Source organism: Enhydra lutris, unplaced genomic scaffold (genome assembly GCF_002288905.1).
Source record: "Enhydra lutris kenyoni isolate GAN:26980312 unplaced genomic scaffold, ASM228890v2 scaffoldscaffold22, whole genome shotgun sequence".
Lineage (NCBI taxonomy): Eukaryota > Metazoa > Chordata > Mammalia > Carnivora > Mustelidae > Enhydra > Enhydra lutris.
This window is the reverse complement of record NW_019154106.1, coordinates 1875467-1893594: the sequence shown is the minus strand read 5'-3', so window position 1 is coordinate 1893594 and position 18128 is coordinate 1875467. Positions and strand designations below refer to the sequence as shown.

Below are 18128 nucleotides of genomic sequence, written 5' to 3'. Positions count from 1 at the left end.
CATCAGCGCCTCCCCAGCACATCTCCCTGGACCAGCTCACCTCTGCCGAGTGTGCGATGGAAGGGGAGGCTTCCCTTTCCCCAGTACCCCCTGAGTCTCCACTCTGCTCTGCCCTTGGGAGTCACACCCACGCTGCCCGGGGCTGCAGGCCCCCTCCCACTGGCTTTGGTTCCTCTGACCCCCAGCCCCTCAGGGACCATGGCACTGCTGGTGCTGGCCTGGCCCACTGGCTTGTCCTGTCCACTCCCCATCCATGCCATCCTGGGTGGGCCTTGGAGAACTCAAACCTGGCCATGACCACTAGTGCTCTGAGGACTTTGGGGACCAGCCCGTCCGGCATCTGCAGGCTCTGGGGCCCAGCTCCAGTCTTGGAAGGGAGGATCATGGCCACACCCGCACGCCAGGAGCCCATGCAGGCCTCTCCACGGGGAAGGCGGGCTCGCTCCCAGGGTGCAGGAGGAAAGCACGCGGCATGCCCAGGCTGGCGACCACACGGAGCCACGGGGGCATGGCTACCCCCTCCCCCATCCACCACTGCTCCTTCCCTCCCTCCCAGACAGCTCGACCCAGCACTGATGCCACCTCTTCCAAGAAGCCTTTGAGCCAGAGCAGGCTGGGCCCGGCACTTGTCCCCCCGACGCCCACAGGCTCAGCGCCCTCGCTGGGGCCCTTCCTCCTCCCCAGATGCCAAGGAGGCCCTGATGCCCCTCAATCCCGGGGCGTCCCCCTGGCCTTGCACGGGGTGGGCTCTGGACCACAGACCCTGGTGAGCAGGACGGTGTGAGCAGCCAGGGGTGGGAGGGCTGGAACTTGTATAAGGATGGGAGCCCGGAGGGCAGGGCTCCTGCTGTCCACACTGCCTGCCGCCACCACAGTTCCTCCTGCGGCCAGTTAGGGCCCTTGCCACGAACACGGAAGACCTGCTCAGGAACGACAGGGGTGTGGACCAGGCTCTGGAGGCCATGAATGTGGATGGACTGCCCTTCCCAGGACCCTAGGTCTCACAGGACAGAAGCCCAGAGACTCCATGGGCTCAAGAAACCGCAGAAGTGGGGAGCTGTGTGCAGGCCAGAGCCGGGAAGGGGAGGGCGCCTGCCCCCCATGCCCCTCGGCACACCCACATCGTGCACGTGGCGAGGCTCGGGTGCAAGGCGTGGCTCTGGCCGGGGCGGGGTAGGATTTAGCCCGGCTGCTCGCGCCCTGCTGCGCTGGGACCGGGGCTAGGGCCCTTCCCGGTGACGGCATCTGCCCGGGATGAGGCCCCCTGTCCCCCACCAGGGCTCTGGTGAGCCTCAGCCACCACCCCCAGGCTGGGGGCTGCACAGGGCCCCCGGGGGCCAGGCCAACAGCTCAGGCTCTGGCAACGCCGTGGCTCGGGCTGGGCTGACTTATGGTGTCGGCGGGAAAGCAAAACTCCTCCGTGCAAAAGCATTCCACAAAGGGAGCCTGGCTTCCCCGCTCTCGTGCCTCATTACCATTCTGCAGGCGTCCTGGGCACTTCATACCAGCAAACAGTCTGAATGCGGAGCCCCACATTCAGCAAACAGCAGAGATGCTGCTCCCCACGCCCGACCTGCCCATTAGCATTTGCGCACAGCCCCCATCTGCACTGCGACAATGGTCCTGCCCCTGGATCCGGAGTTGGGGGGGCCCGGGCATTTGTTGGCACAATTGTCCCTTGTGCCCACTCCGGGGGGCGGGCAGGGAGCGCATCCCGGGGGCTCACCAGCGAAGTGGCCAGATTCAGGCCAGAGCGGAATCCCGACTGCATGGGATGGGGCTGCGGTGGCCCAGTGCCCAGCAGGGTGGGCGCCCTGGCCCGGTCCACAGGCAGCCCTGAGGCGCAGGGAGTGGCCATGGCCCCTTTCCGGAGCGCTTTCCGCCCTGCTGCCAGGGGACTGGGACCCCACGCAGGGGGATGCATGAGGGGGTCGCCGCCTGAGAACCCAGCACTTGGCGGGCCGGGCGCCCGTCAGCCCAAAGCCTCAGGACCAATATGAGCTTGTCCCTCTCTGCCACAGTCAAGACTATGACTCTGTCCTTACAGCGGCTGGTAAGCTGGCATGTTCCGCTGGGGGCCAGGAAGAGGTCCCAGAAGGGAGAGATGGACACAGAAATGCCCGAAAAGCAAAGACATGCGGTGTTGAGGAAGGGGACGAGGGTGGGTGCACAGAGTGGGCTCTGGAGGTCCCGTCCCCGCTCCACCGGGAATGGGGGATCAACACGCCTGGGCCTCTTCCATCCTGCCAGCCTCGGGGCGCCAGCTACACATCACGACTGAGGCAGGGCTGGCCCCTCCAGCCCAGCGCGTGGAACAGAGCAAGAGGAACGGTCTCTCCAGGGTGGGGTCCCGCCTCCTCAGAAGGACTTGCCTTTGAGCTGGGGGGTGGGGGGCAGGGTGTCACGGGGCAGACGCCAGGTCCACAGGAGCCGAGTGCCCGTCCCCATCCCCACGCCGCCACCCAGGGTGAAGGCTTCTCACCAGAGTTGTCACAGCTGTCCACAGAGAAGTGGTCTGGCTTCCGGTCCTCTGAGACGGGCTCGCACGTGATGTGGGGGACCGTGAGCACCTTCTCTCCGGGATTCAGCCCATTGTCCTTGTCCAGTTTGAACTTCTTTCTCTTCACCTAAAACGACAAGCAATAAGTCAACGGTTCCTGGGCGTCCGCTGGCCCCAGAACCCCTTGGCAGTCCCCGCTGGGCACCGGCCAGAGAGCCAGGCCTCAGGGCCAAGCACTGGCTGGCTTGTATGCAGACGGGGGGGCCACGGCCCTGCGGAGAGGCTGGGGTCCTGCGGGGGGCCGGGGCCGAGGGGCAGGTGGCCGGAAGCCGGCAAACAGGTAAACGACCCAGAGTGCACAGGCGCACATGCCAGCAGGCCGCCAGGAACGGCGGCGTGTGCCAGGGTGGCCGGCAGGTGGGCCGGGGCCGGCAGAGCTGCTCTGAGGGGTCAATGGTGAGGAGATGGGGACTTGGAGGGTGCAGGGGCTCTGGGGACAGCTGGGCATCCCCACCAGGTGTGGGCAGGGACACCTCGTTCACCACAGCAGACAACCACAAATGACATCCTTGCCCGAGGCCTGCCCAGCCCCCCTGCACCACGACCTCAGGCCTCTTCCCCGAGCTGGGATGCCACCTCCTTCCCGACCGACACCCACCATGCCCCGCAGACAAAGTCTGACACCAGGGCCCTCTCGAGAGCCTTCTCTGCCACCACAGACCAGATCCCGGCCCGCCCTCCGCCCTGGGGCTCCTTCTCGCCCCCCCCCCCCACAGCCCCAGCCTTGTAGCCCCCATCCCACACATCCCTGGGGCCAGGGGGACCCCGGCATGGCAGCACCCGGTCATGCTCCCCAACCCCCACCCCGGGCCCGGAGCGGTGGGGCTCCTCTAACAGAGCTCAGCTGAACCCAGGGTCAAAGCCTGGCTGGGAGCTGTGGCCCCAAGGCCTCCCGGCCCGCTAGCGAGGGATGCCGTCTGGGGGGCAGGCAGGGGCTGTTACCATGACAGACTTCTTGGGCTTGGGGCTGGGGGACAGCAGAGCATGGCTGCGAGCCGGCTTGCGGACGTAGACCTTCCAGGTGCAGGACTCGGGGTTCTCGGCCGCGTAGCACCTCCACGCTGTCTGGATCAGTAGGAGGGAGAAGCGGTCAGCGGCCCAACCGCCTGACGGCCTCCAGTGGGAGCTGCCGGCACCCCAGCCTGCAGGCCAGCCCCCCACTTCCCAGGGCCTCATGCGCTGCCTGGGACTCACAGCTTGAACGCCACGCAGGTCTTCATCTGTGACCCCAACGCACCTGCCACCCCCTCCCCCAGCCTGATCCCTTCGTAGAGGCAAAGACACCCGCCGGCTGCCTCTCCTTGGGCCACAGCCGGCGGGTGTGCACGGCAGATTCAGGGACGGGCTCAGAAACAGAACACCCGGGCTTGTGGGCACCCGGCAGAAGGGGTGGGGGAGCAAGGCCCCTCCCAGAGGCCCAAATGCGGGGTCCCGGGGCCTGGTGCCATCTGTAGTCATGGGGAGCCTCTGGAGCTGCTGATGAGGATGCCCCTGGGGTCCTTGTACTGACAGTGGGGCTGGCAAGGTCCCAGGCGGCCGTGACACCCCCTACGATGGGGACCTGGGCAGACAGGGCAGCCCTCATGCCACCTATGGGAAAGGCCACACAGGCCTGACCCCTCCGAGGCCCACTTTGCCAAGCGGTGGGCACGCGAACTGCCCACGAGCGTACTGCCCAGGAACTGCGTTCCCACCTCCCCGGGGACGTGCAGGCCCGCAGCCCCTTGAATGCCCTGCCTCAGCGTGGGCTTTGCAGGGGGCTCGCCCCCAAAGTACCAGACTCCACGAGGAATCCACCGCACTCCCCTCCTGCCTGCGGTCTGCCCACAGCGGGCTGGGCTGGTTTTACGGCCTGATTTATGGTCTCCCCGAAAGGAGAAGGCTGTGGGGCCATAAAACCAGGCCTGCGGGGGCCCAGCCCCTCAGCTTTATGGCCCCTGCTATTTCCTTCCCGTCCAGGTCCATGTCCAGGCCCCAGACGGCGGGTTCCGGAAGGGCTTCAGAGGCACGCGGGGAGCCCGGGGCTGAGCTCTGGCTCCCAGGCGGAGCAGTGCCTGATGGCCAGCGTCCCTCACGGGGCCGCACAGGGCACAGGAGACAAGGCCACAGGGGGACCCCAGGGCGTCCCTAGGGGGCATCCAGTCCTGGGCGCAGCTACCCCACTGGGCAGAGGGCCCCACACCCACGGCTGGACACGGATCACGCCTGCGCCCCAGGATCCCCCTCAACTACTCCCCGGGCCGGCCCTGGGCCTGCTCCTCCCGACTCTTCCCTCCCCAGACCCTCTGGGACCTGGTTTTCAGATGGTTTTTGGTCTTTGTTGGCATGAAAAGAACCAGCCATTGTCTGGTGGGTTCCAGGGGCCCTGGTTCACAGGGTGGGGCAGGGCGCTCAGGAGCTCAGGGCCCCTCCTCCTCCCCCGCTGCTCTTAGGCTCTGTCTCTCCAGCCCCCAGGCCTCATCACAGCAGCCCTGGGGCCCCGATCAGCCACTGCAGCCATGCAATCGGCTCACCAGTCCCACCTGCGGTCACAGGGGTGTCCAAGCTCCATGGGGTGCCGTGGACACCCAGAAGGTGCCCATACTGCACAAGCAGAGCCCCGGCCCCCCTGGGGGATGGCCACATGGGGACCCTTCCCTTTTCCCTCCCAGACCTGCTCCAGGGCAGAGCGGGGGTGGGGTGGCCTGGGGCGGGGGGGGGGTGGCCACGGAAGGAGGCTGAGAGGAACAAGACGCCAAAGCTGTCCTCTGTGGCTGGGAGGGGAGAGGCCCATGGAAAGACCCCTGCCTGGGAACTGGTCAGGGTGCACCCCCCCCCCCGGCCCTCCCTGAAAGCATGTGACCCTCTGCAGGATCCTGTAGGGAGGGAGCCGGGCACCCCGCGATCCCGGGCCCACTAGCTGGCGTGGCCCCACAGTCTGCATCTCGACTCCGGAGGGATCCGCTCCGAGCGTCACGGCTGAGAGCAGCTTTGGGATCTCAGAATGGACGCTGAGATCTGGCGGGTGTCGACCCGCCGCCGCGAGGCCGCATGCACCCACGGCGGGTGCTCTTACCTGAATGAGCGAGGCTGCCGCTGGGATCTGCCTGTTGAAGTGCTTCTGTCTCTGCTTCTGCTGCACCTTCAGGGCGAAGCCGGAGCCGAGAATCCCCTGGGAAGCAGCGAGACCGGGGCTCATGTCCACTCGGGCAGCCACTGCCCGGCCCGGCCTGGGGGACACGGCAGGCACCAGGGGCGCAGGGCAGGCGCCTGGTTGCCAGCCTGGGCGGAAGGTAGCCCCGTCTGAGAGGGTCTGCAGCTGCATGCCCGGGACTGCCAATATGATAGACGGGACCAGCTTGGTGGGAAGCGAGCCCCTCGTCTACCGCCGAGACCAATCATACTCATGTGTGCGGCACGTGCACGGAATCCAGACACGTGCCCGTGGGGAGTGACGTGTCACATACGCCCACGCCCTACAGGGACACACAGACACATGTGCCCACACAGGCAACTAGAAGGTGCCACCCTCATGGTCCACAGTTTCTGGGGAGGACGTGGGTCAAGACCCAGCTTGGGCCTCAGCAGACGCACAGATTCTGCCTCCGCCATCGCGGGGCGGCTGCTGCTGGGGCCTCCCCGTGTCCCCTCGGGGTGAATCCACGTCTGCACCCGACTGTCTGCTACCGAAGGCCCCCACTGACCTTTGCCCACACCCACTGCCAAGGACGCTCTGGGGGCAGGAGGGCGGGGGCGCCTCGGTGAGCGGGCCCTGTGCTCGGGGGAGCCCCACTGGGGGAGCGTGCACGGCCCCGCCACACAGCACCTACCGCTGGGAGCGCGAAGAAGGAGATGGCGAACACAGAGAAGCAGGAGGCGATGGTCTTTCCGACCCATGTCTGGGGCACCTTGTCCCCATAGCCGATGGTGGTGACCGTGACCTGTGAGAGGGGCCAGGGGCAAGGGTCAGGCCCGGAAGCTCAGGACACATGACTGTCTGGTCCGAGCCCACCGCTCTGCTGACATGGGGCTCCTGCCCAGAGGACAGCCGATTCTCCCAGAGCCAAGGCCATGCAAGGAATGAGGCCGTGCCCCAGCAGGACTCCCTGGTGCACCACCTGCCCCGGCCCACAGCAGGGCCGCCGCCCAGGAGGCCAGAAGCTCCCACCGAGGCTGGTCCTCCACCAGGAGGACAGGGGTGAGGCGCCATTTCCTGACGTCACCCTGGGCACCAGATGGCTCAGTCCCCCTTCTTCCAAGAGAACCAGATACAGCCCAAGCCCTCTTCTCAGTGGGGGAGCCGACCCTTGGAGGTGGCGGTGGGACCACGGGCACTGCCCCGCCCCAGGCTCCCGTCCCGCTAGCATCTGAGATCGGCTGCCGGCGGCCTCCAGCATGAGCCTGAAAGCGCCATCCCACAGGAATTGAGGGCCCAGCCTGGCTGTGCCCGTCACTCAGCCCCAACGTCCTCGGGCCCATGCCTGCCTGGATGCTGGGCCCTGGGGCCGTCCATGGGCTTTGCTAGCCTGGGCTTTGAGCCTGGCCAGCAGACCAAGGATGCCCGGGTCCCACGTCCTGTGCACCTGTTCACACCCGCAGGCACAGTGGCCCAGAGCATCCACGTGGCTTCCTGCCTTTGGAGGTGAGCCTGGATGGCGCCTGCCCGCCCCACAGTCAGGCGGGTCCTGTTCTGAGCAGCCTGGCTTCTCCCCTCGGGAGCCTCCAGGCCAGGCCAGGCGAGAACAGACTCTGGTAGGCCTGGGAAGGTCTGCACGCAGCCTTCCCTCGATGCCCGGCCCCGAGGAGCCACTGTGGGCAACGGGGGACAGAGAGCCAGGGCAGCCCACAGAACAGACGCCAACGGAAGGTGAGGCCAGACAGGACACGGTGAGGCCTGCGGCAGTGGCTGTCCATCCCAGGACCCTGGTGTATACGCCCCACCGGACGTGGAGTTCAGAGGGTGGGAGAGACCCAGTGGCCACGGCCAGGCAGGGACACCCATGGGACCGCTCACAGCACTGGAGCAGACAGGGGAGGGGGCAGGCGGGACAACAAGCCCATCAGCGGGCAGGTGAGTCTGGGCAAGCGCTCAGCTTCCAGTGCTGGGGGCAGCCAGGGCCGGGCACTGCTGAGCCCACGGCAGCCTAACCACGCATCTGCTTGGGGTCCTGGGACTTCCACAAGGCCACCGACCCTCAGAAACACACATCCAACCCCCCCAACATGGAACACATGGTGCTGCCTATGGCCCTGTCCTGTACAAGGGATACCTGAGCCCGTGGAGGCGGGTGCGGACCCACAAATGTGCCTCCCACGCAGCTGGGGCACCACACGTGCGCGTGCACACACACACACACACACACACACACGCACAGACACACGCACCCGTGCACACCCGACCGCGGCACAGGTGCCTGCAGGGTGGGACCAGACCACCCCCGGGCTGAGGGCCAGCCTGACGACCAGCTGGCAGGTAAGAGGCCCTGGGGAGGCCTGGAGCCCCCTCTCCCACGGCCTGCGCCCCACATGGGAGGCCTGGGCCGCAGCTGCCTGTGCAGAGCACCCAGGCATGCGGAGCGAGGGCAGGTCTGGGGCTGCGAACGGGGGAGGGCGATGTTAGAGCTGTACCTAGCCATTCCAAAAAAGTAAAAATGTTCGTAAAGTCTTTTTATTTATATAAACATAGAACGGGTCTGCTGCCATTTTAATAAATAAACAAGAAAACTTCTTAAAATGGCTCAGGGGTACTTTCCTCCATGCTGAGCGTGGATAGGTACAATCCACATGGACAGAGGCTCTCTGGGGTCCACGGTGACCGCTGAGAGTGCAGAAAGCACCTGAGACCAGTAAGTGTGCGAGCGGCTGCTGGGCAGGGTGAGGCGGGGGCCACCGGTGGGGGGCTCCCACCTCAGGGGCTAGGTTTAAGGACATCCCGAAAACTTAAACATATGACCTTTTAAGTGATCATAATGAATATTAAAAGAAAACCTGATGAGGGGGAAGCAAATGGGGGGCTACAGGCAGGGCCCCCAAGACCATCTCCCTGAGCAGGCCAACCAGCACCCCAAACCCCCCAGCCCTACGACAGCTGGGGTACTAGGGCTCCCTGCGGCGGGCCAGCGGACACCGGGTGTCCAGCCAGGCGTCCCCCACCCTGCAGAGGGCACGTGCCTCTCACACCAGGTCACAGACCCACGTTGTTACCGACGTCCTTTGGCTCTCGGAGGCCCATCCCCCCAGAGCTGCTGCTCTTCCTGAAATCACAGACTCAGGCAGCTCAGGGCGGCCCCTCTCCTGCCACCGCGCTCGCCACTTGCCCCCAGCCAGGGTGGTCCGGGGTGCAGAGCTGCACATCCTGGGCCCAAAGACGTGGGGAGACACAGCACAGCCCCCACGGCCCTCCTCTGGTGGCCGGCCACCAGGCAGCGGCCCAGGCAGACCAGCTCACATGCAAACCCGCAGATGTGTGACACCGGGGACAGGGCCGTGGAGGCAGGCGGGAGGGGAACCGAGCCATCCTCATCCTCTGGAGGCTAGTGCTAGCGTGTGTGCTTGTCTGTGTCTTTGCTCACATTTTGAGGGACAGGAGGTTGAGGGAACTTTCTAGAACCATCCCCTGAGAAGCCAGCCCCGGGTTTTGTGCTCCTCTCTAAAGCAGCCCCTGGAAGGCCAACCTCCAACGAGATGGGAGGCCCAGCCCAGAAACCGGGGCTGCCCTGGGGGGTTGGCCGGCCCATCGGGAGGCGGCGTGGCCATCTGTCCACATGTGGGTGCGACAGCGGCGCTGGTGTAGACACCGAGGGACTCACACCAGTGGTGCATCCACTTGGCAAACTTGGGATGGTGCCATGAGTTAGGGACCAGCTTATGGAGGAGAGACTGAGGCTGACAAGGGCAGGTGCTGTACGCGAGGTCTTATCACTGGTACGTGACTGAGCGGGCACAACCCACTGGTCCATACCGCGACACGGCCAGAGACAGCCGTGCCACCACGGGCCACCAACTTGCCTGGAGGAGGCCTGGAGGACACAAAGGGGGCAGTCAGGGTGGCAGGACGGTCTCGGGCCGTGACTGAAGGGGGCAGGGGTCCCGAGGGTACGCTTGGCCCCGGCCACCATGGAGCTGCCCTGGGGGCCCTGGCCTGGCTGGTGGGAAACAGCCACGAAGGGGACACATGCTGGCACACGGGGGCTGGGGAACCACCCGGCCAGGCGGGCAAACGATGGGTCAAAAGACAGCAAACACCCCAAAAGAAACGGACTTCCTTTCCTTGGGCAGAACAAAGTCCCTGAACACAAACCCGCACAGACCGAAGCCTCTCCTTCCGTGAGTCCACGGTCTCGCTCACAGGGAGCTCCGGCTCCAGCCCCTGCCCCGTGCGCTCATGGGCCCACGCACCGGCTGGGCTCGGACAGGACCTGCAGACGGCACACCATAGACAGGGGGTGGCCAGGACCCCTCTGCCCTTCTCCTGTGCACAGCCCGGAGCCCGGCACAGAGGCTGATGTGTCCACCCTGTAGCAGGGCTCCGGGCCCCAGGTGACTCCGCTTCAGGTCTCAGCTCAGATGTCACTGATTCAGGAAGCCCTCCCTGACTGCCAGGGCCGAGAAGGTCCTCCAGGGACCCTGAAAATCACCTTGTGCAGACCGTGGCTGTAGCTCCGAGAGCAGGAGACGAAGGCGGTCGCCGTGTCGCTGCGCCGGCGCTGGGCAGGACAGCAGCAACGCACCATCACATCTGTGCGTGGAGAAGTAGGCTTTCCTGCCAAGAGCCGGCCTCCCCTGGAGAATCGGACAGTCTAAGGAGAGTCCTCATCTGCGGCCTTCCTGGGCCTGAGGCCCTGGTGAGCCTCACGCCAGCCCGAGGAGGTACTCTGCGGCCTCACCGTTTTACAGATGGGGAAACTGAGGAACGGACTAATCCCATGCTCACTGGCCCCAGGACCAGTTCAACGGTGCCACTGAGTTGACATCCTTGGAAGTGGACGCTGTGGTTTGCCCCCCTCATCTACCCCCCACCCATCCTGAGGCATCCAGGAGCCCCTTCTGTGTGGCTGGCCTTGCCCAGGTCCTCGGGACAGGGATCAGAAACATGAGGCCCTTGGGGTCAGGAGGGGCTGAAACACCTGCTCTGAAAGGGGCTGAAAGTGCTAGAAGTGGGGAGCTGGTCAGGGGCAGAGCGAGATTCTCCAAACCAGAAGGGATCAGGGGTGTGACTAGACCCTGGCAGCCATAAATACTTTAGTGTGAATTAGGCTGCTACAGGTCCAACCCAAGTGTCTGGCTTTGGGGAAGGCCTAGAGAGCTGTGGCTGGCAAGGGCCCCCCATGGTTCACAGCCAGCCTTTGCCACCTCCTCATTGGGTGCCCGGGGCCCCAGGCTTCCCATGTCCTTGCTGATGGGACTTCTCCAGCTTTGGTGGGTGTGGGTACTCGTTTGCTACCGAGTTTACAAACGGGCCTGGAGAGGTGAGGTAACCTGTGCAGGCCACACAGTTGGTGGGTGGCAGAGCTCCTGATCACGGAGTCACCTGGATTCCTGTCTCACAGTGTTCCCTCATGCTGACCACGTCTCTTCCCAAAAGGCTGACCGTGGAACGTTCTTGCCCTCACAGACACGAGCTGAACCCCCACTTCAGGAGAAACGAACCCTGTTTGCTACCTACATGGGGCCTTCCAAGCCACAGAAGAACTCCCTCACACCCCCCAGGTATCAGCCCATGGGCAGGAGGTGCAAGAGGCCCCACTCACCTTGTGGGCTCCTACTCAACCTGCAAAACCCATCGCCAAGGTCCTTTCTCAGGGAAGGAGCCCACAGTCCTTCCCCCACACCCGGTGGTCTACAGGCACAAGCTGGGGTCCTGCAGACTTTGGTTCTCAACCACACAGCACCCGCAGGCTCTGCAGAGAGCTCCAGGCAGAGAAAGCCCCAGAACGGGTGGGGTCTTAGTGCTGGGGTGGGGTCCTGGCTGGCCAACCCTGGGCTCACTGGCCTCAGTTTTTCCAGCTACGGAGGAGGTCCTGACACTGGCCCTGTGTTCTTGGTGGTGCTGACGGGGCTTCCATGTGAATGTCTTGGGGGGTCCTGTCCTCACCCAGGCCCTTACTCAGGCCCCAGGCCCAGCTGACCTCACCCGGCCAGGAGGCAGTCCAGCCCTGGAGGCTGGACCCTTCTGGAACTGCCGGTTGAGGAGAGAGGAAACGGGAATCAGACTCTAAACGGCGGTTGAAATGCAGGGACGGGCTTCCAGCACATTCGCTCTAAAAAGACTAAATTTAGAGCACGGGGTAAACAGAGCCCAGCAGCCTCCGGATTTGAGAGACCCCCGGCCGCTAAACAGAGGAGCCCGTGTTTGCAAAAACGGCTTTTCCCTCCACTCAAACTTTAACACAAACAAACGCATTTTGTTCCAAGGGCGAAGAAAAGTCTTAAACGCCTCAGCAGCCGGGCACGGGGCGCCACCCCTGGGGGGGCAGGGGGGAGCAGGGCGCCACCCCCGGGCTGCGGGACGAGAGGAGACACTCAGCCATTGAGCGGACACCCCCGTCAGATGACCTAGAACCGAGGCTTGTGGGGGGGCTTCTCATGAAGTCTGGCTGGGACTCCGCCATCCTGGGCTGAACGTGTCCCCCCAGACGTCACGCCCACGCAGACCCTCAGAACAGGAGCGTGTTTGGAAACAGGGCCTCTGTCGAGGTGGCTGCGGGGAGAGCGCGCTGGAGGTCCTCCTGGTCTCCCCGGGCAGGCGCTAAACCCAAGACAAGTGTCCTTACAAGAGACAGAAGATGTGGCCGCACACCCGGGGAGGCCTGCAGCCCCGGCAGCTGAAGAGGCAGGAAGGACCCTCCCCGGAGCCTCCGGAGGGACTGCGGCCCTGCCCTCGCGTCCATCTTGGACTTCTGGTCTCCAGACTGGGAGAGACTACGCTGCTCTTGTCTTAAATGCCTCAGACTGTGGGACTCCGACGGCCTCGCTGGGAGGTAGATACCCCGCTGTCCCTGGTGCCACGGCTCGTGAACTCAGTCATCAATCCATACCACAGACACCGCTGAGCCCAGAGGCTGAGGACACCTGGGGCCACCCCCAGACACCCCCAGCCTGGACGGGCTCCAGGGCCTCGGCGCACCAGCTCCCCTGCTCTCCCCATGCCACCTCCCGATGGCCCAGACGCCCGTCTTAGGGTCTATCCTGCACATCCCCGAGAAGCAGTCCGGCCTCTGGTCTGCCCAAGCCCAGGCCTGTGCGGTGAGGGGCGTGGGGAGCGCAATCGAAGCCCGGGACGGACACCGTGTGGAGACCAGAAATGGTCTGGCATGTGGCCTTTGCCACCCCCCCATGGGTGTCCCAGGGCAGCACCCCCTCTTCTGTCTGCCCCGGGCAGGGAGCCTCGGGGCCGGTGCCCCCTCCTGCGAGAGGGAAACGGAGACAGGACATGGGAAGGGGCAGAGAACGAGCACTGGGCGAAGTTGCAAATCACCAAGCTCGCTTGAAAGCCCCAATCAGGGCCGGCCCCGTCTTGCACTTCTTGAGCTCTGTCCGAGACGCGCCAGGAACACAGCCCATAACTCAAGCCTTGGGGGCCGCTCCTGCCCGGACAGCTGCAGGGGCGGCCGTGGCTATGAATGGGAGCCGTTTGCCCCGGAGCCCGGGGGGCGGGGGGCCCGGGGCGGCCCAGAGGCGCAGGGCCTGGCGGGAACAATGGCCAGGCCAGGGCCCGCGGTGGCCGAGGCTGGGGCTGCAGCTGACGGCGAGGCTGGGGCACCGGTGCCAAGCTGGGCACAAAGGGGCTGTTTTCCCGGCCGGCGGGCGGATGTTTGCACAGGTGTGGGAGTGGGGGCGCTGCGCGGCCCAGGGCTGGGGGCAGGGGAGCAGCCTCAGCCGCCTGCCGCTCCTGGAGCCGCCCGCGAAGGCAGGGAGGGCAGCGCCACGGCTGGGCACCACTTATCAGCCGGGCCTCGGGCGATCACCCACACACTTCCTCCTGGTTCTGGGCAGCCTGTCCCCCCATGGGCCCGTCACCAGGACTTGGCCCCTCCACCCGCCACCGGCAAGCTGCCCATGGGGGGCTGAGCCCTCCCGCCCTAACCTGCTAGGGGCTGCCGCACCTGGGCCGAGGGGGCTCACGGATGCCAGAACCGGGGCCGGAACCGGGGCTGGAACCAGCCCAGAGCTGGGTCAGCATGTCCTTCCCTTCCTTGAGCAGCCTGGCACACCGGAAGCTTCCAGAAAAGACAGAGACTCACCAACATCGGGGCCCCCCTGCGTGCTTGGCCTCGCAGCCATGAGACACACAGTGGGGCGTGGGCCGGCCTGGGGGGCCGCAGCAAGGCTTCCCACCCCCCCAGTCAAACTGGGATGGGCCTCCTTTCAGGAAGAGGGTGGCGAGTCCCAGGAGAGAGCAAGGCCCATGTTTTCTGGACGGAAAAGACGGGACAGACCTGGCTGGGGCCTGCCATGGCTGTTACCCCCCGTCCAGTGCCCCTAAGACTCTGTCCTGCCCCCAAGGCCTCACCACAGCTCATGTCCCTGCACCCCCCGACCCTAACGAGCCCGGATGTCTGCCACCCCACCCCCAGCTTTAAGGGGCTCCCCACCAAGTCATGCTCAGCCTGTAATGAGGCCCACTGTCCTCCGCTGTTTCCCACTGCACTGCTTCCGGCTCTGTCCTAGAGCCCGCGGGGGCACTAGCTGGCTGCACCCCAGGGCACTCTGAAGGAGGGAACAGTGGGAAGCGTGAGGGCCTGGCCTGTGGCCCACACCCCGTCCCTCCCCGCAGCAGCTGTCCGTCCCGGGCTGCAGCACGGCCTTGCCCACGTGGTTCCCGGGCCTGTCGCAGTCCCTGCGGCTGGGGGAGCTACCAGCCACCCCGCACGAAGTGCCGAGGACCCTGCTCCCAACAAGGTCGAGCTGCGGTGAAGGGTGTGGTCACGAGCGCCCTTCATGCCCTCGGCGGTCACTCCGTGGGCCACACGGCAAGGATGCAGGCAGGACTCGGGACGTGTGTGGCTGGCGGAGGCCACGCCTGACTGTCCACAGCCGAGCATGGTCCTTGGTGGAATGTCCCCTGTTCCCACAAGCCTGGCCTGCTGGGAACCCGCCCACCTTACGTCCACTTCTCCCGCAAACTGGCAGCCCAGCGAGCCCGGAGCCACCCAGCCCAGGCTCCGGCCACTTACAAGTGAAGCTGGGGTGCCGGGCCCCACCGTCGTGTGCCCAAGGAGCCCATCTCTGCAGCCAGGGAAGCCTCGAGGCTCCTGCGGGGGAGCTCTCATGTCTCAGGGGGCAGAGCCCAGCTACCGCACCTCCAAGCCTGGCGCGCTGTCCAGAAAGGGGAGCACTCTTCCGCTCCCTCGAGGATTCAACCCGTCACATCCTGGGTTATCTGCTATCTAACATTGCGCTCTTCGGCACAGGGACACTCCTGGGGCCAGCACAGACCCTCCTGGACAGGCCCTGTGCCTGACCCTCCCCTCCCCACGTGGCCAGAGCGAAGGAAGGATGGCTGGCGCCCTGGGTCGGGCCACACAGAGCCCAGCCTGGGGGCAGGCAGGAGCTCCCGGACTCCGCACACACCCCGTTGCCCTGTCAGACACCTGTTATGCCAGTTCCGAGATACCGAGAACCTCCCCATAGTGTCCTCTGGGCATGAAGGGTCTACCACGGGGCCCCAGACCCCAACACCCTTGGTCCCGTCGCTGCCCAGGGCACGCGTCCCCACTTACCACCCCCCACCACAGGGCGTCCGCGTAGCTGCCAAACTCCACTTGGCCAGAATCGTTCACAGCATCCTTCTCGGCCAGATACACGAAGTACGAGGAGAAGATGAGGCCCAGGAAGCCGATGTACAAGGTGGTGATGAGCTCCTGGGGGCGGGGCGGGCAGAGGGCACATCAGGTGAGGCCTTGTGGTGGCCCAGCCTCCGTGACCACGCTCTGGACAGACATCGCAGGCCAGGGGCTGGCCCTGGGCAAGCTCCGGGCTCTCCTGATGGTTCCCCATGAGTTCCCGGTGGTTCCCCTGCCTGCACTGACTTTGGACCACACGCCACCACCCCATCCTCCATGGCCAGTGTCGGGCCGTGGCCATTGCCCGGAGGGACAGGCCGGCTCGCACAGGCTCCGATCGTGCCTTGCCTTCAAAGGACGGCTCCCGTCCACGGTGCTGAACTCTCTGAGCCCCTTTCCCCATCCCGCACTCTGCCCCGCACTCTGCCCCCGGCTCCTTGCCCTTGGCTGAGAGGGCGTGGCTACCTCGTCTGTGTACACCCCCCCGCCCGCCATCCGGGCCCCTGCACCCCACCCAGCCTGCCCACCTGGCGGTGGATGAAGACCACGGAGCCCAGCAGCCTCCAGGTGCCACCCTGACGGTCCACGTGCAGCATCCGCAGGATCTGGAGGAAGCGGATGCCCCTGCGGGGGAGACGTCACTGTGCCCTGCGCCCGACTCACCTGCTCAGCCCCTCCCCCCAGCCCCTGCCCAGGGGCTGCCCCTCAAAGCCTGGCTCAGAACTGCCCCCTCAAACATGGGGTGGGGTCTCCAAACTCCTCTGCTCCTGGGGGAGGCCCTGGGATCACCCCAGTTGGCAGATGAGCAGACTGAGGTCCCCAGAATGTTAGGTCCCAGCCCAAGTCCTAGAAGGGCTCCTGCTGGGCCTCCAACCTGGGGAAACCTAAGTCCGTGTGGGGTCGGAGGCTGCACCCCCTTCCCCAGCACGCTGCCCGCGGTTCTCACAGCCCAGCCGGGACAGCCTATGGCCCACTGTACCTGATGGCCGAGGTAGCAAACACCTGCCCTTTGGAGCCCACGCAGAGGACCACCATGGAGGCCAGGACCACGATGAGGTCTGGGGAGGGATGGCATGTCACCCAGCCAGGCACCGGCTCAGGAGAAGGAGCCTCGCGGTCAGGAGGACATGGCCCCTCGGACAGGGAGACCAGCTCTCTGTCTCAGGCACACCCAGGCCCACCTCCCAGGCCGCTGGGGTGGCAGACCCTCCACAACGCCGTGTCGAGTGCGACCAAGCCAGCCCGCGAGCCGCGGCTGAGGCTGCCTCCTATACAGCCGGGCTCAGAGGGTCACCCCGTGGCCTCAGGGGGCCTCTGTCTGCTGGCGCTCATGATGGAACCCACCCTGCCGGATCCCCCTTCCTGGGGAGGGTGCCCAACCCATGGCCAGGAAGCTGGGGGCGAAGCTCCCCGGGGGCAGGCAGGACTCACCGATGATGGAGATGGGCTTCCGGGCAAAGCGCAGCCTCCCCCAGATGCCGACATACTTGCTGCGGCAGCCTGCTGACCAGAGGCGGACCACGTACTCCGTCCCAAAGAACACCACCAGGACAATCTCCTGCGGGGCAGAGGGGAGTGAGCTGGGGGCCTCCATGAGAGACGCCCGAGGGCAGCGGCCCGGGCCCTGGTCTGCCGGGGGTGGGGGGCACCGACCACGGGGCCCACCTGGACAGGGCGGCGGCCCGAGGCCGGGTCCGCCAGCAGCAGACACCCGCTTGCTCTTCTGACCAGGGCCCAAGCAGGCCCAAGGGGATATCCACACCAAGGACGTCCCCAGCAACATGAGAAACATGGTGTCCTGGGGTCCACATTCTCCGGCCAGCACTCACATGAACCACAGAGTCCCCAGAGCTCAGGCCATACATCTTGATTTGGGTGCTGGGGACGCCCATCCTCATGGAGTGGTCCCTGTTTTGCTTCAGAGCCCCCATGCCACCCAGGACACCCCATCCAGGGGTGCTTGGCCGCCTTCCCTGGGGCCGAGATGCAAGAGCTCCCAGGGTGGTCGGGTGGGGGTGGGCACCCGGAGGAGGAGGGGAAGGGTCTCAGAGGCCATCTCTGGCCGTCTCCTCCAAGGAAGGGCAGGTACCAGGTCTGCTGTGGACCAGTGCCCCTCGGCAGTGCTGACCACAGTCAGGGCTCCGGCTCCGGCGGTTCCCCCATTTCAGTTTGCGGTCAGGCCAACCCGAGGAGCAGAAGCCAGAGCGCCGAGGGCTCACATCCAGGCCACGGACGATGGACGGGCCATGGACACAGGGACTGCTGGGTAGACTGCTGGGTGGGTGAGTGGACAAACGAAGACACGGGATAAGAATCAAGTTCAAAGGAAACCAGACAGCCCAGACCAAGTGGACAGGTTCCAAGAGATGCAACCCTACCGAGGTTTCTCAGAAGGACCTGGGAAACCTTACTAGGTCCATAGCTAGTGAGGAGACTGGACCAGGGACCTCGCTCTCCCATCAAAGAGAAGCCGTCGTCAGTCAACGGAGGGGACCCGAAGCTCCGCTGGTGAATTCTAGCAAATGTTCAGAGAAGAGCCCATCAGTTTTCCTCGAATTTCTCTGAAACACGGAAGAAGAGGGAGCACTTCCTAACCCGTCCCATGAGGCCGGCAGGCCCCTGAGAGCAAAGCCAGAGGAAGCCCCGAGGAGCAGAGGGGCCCAGCCCAGGGCCCGAGCTGCTTCCGGAGCGTGCTGGAGAGAGCCACGCCACGGCCATGTGGGATTCGCGTCTGGAATGCAAGGATGGTTCGGCATAAGAAAATCGATCGCTAGAACACATCGTGTTCACAGGAAGAAGGAAAA

The 18128-nt window shown here is 65.3% G+C and overlaps 1 protein-coding gene across 1 annotated transcript in view; it reads right to left on the bottom strand.

Moving 5' to 3' along the window:
- Positions 1 to 18128, bottom strand: part of LOC111149772 (potassium voltage-gated channel subfamily Q member 1) — a 307874-nt gene that overhangs the window by 213064 nt on the left and 76682 nt on the right. The window contains exons 3-10 of the mRNA XM_022507038.1: positions 16756 to 16882; positions 16304 to 16382; positions 15852 to 15948; positions 15262 to 15402; positions 6370 to 6480; positions 5616 to 5711; positions 3503 to 3625; positions 2483 to 2627 (exon numbers count right to left, since the gene is read on the bottom strand). Coding sequence (XP_022362746.1) covers positions 2483 to 2627; positions 3503 to 3625; positions 5616 to 5711; positions 6370 to 6480; positions 15262 to 15402; positions 15852 to 15948; positions 16304 to 16382; positions 16756 to 16882 — 919 coding nt within the window. The remainder of the gene's footprint in view (positions 1 to 2482; positions 2628 to 3502; positions 3626 to 5615; positions 5712 to 6369; positions 6481 to 15261; positions 15403 to 15851; positions 15949 to 16303; positions 16383 to 16755; positions 16883 to 18128) is intronic.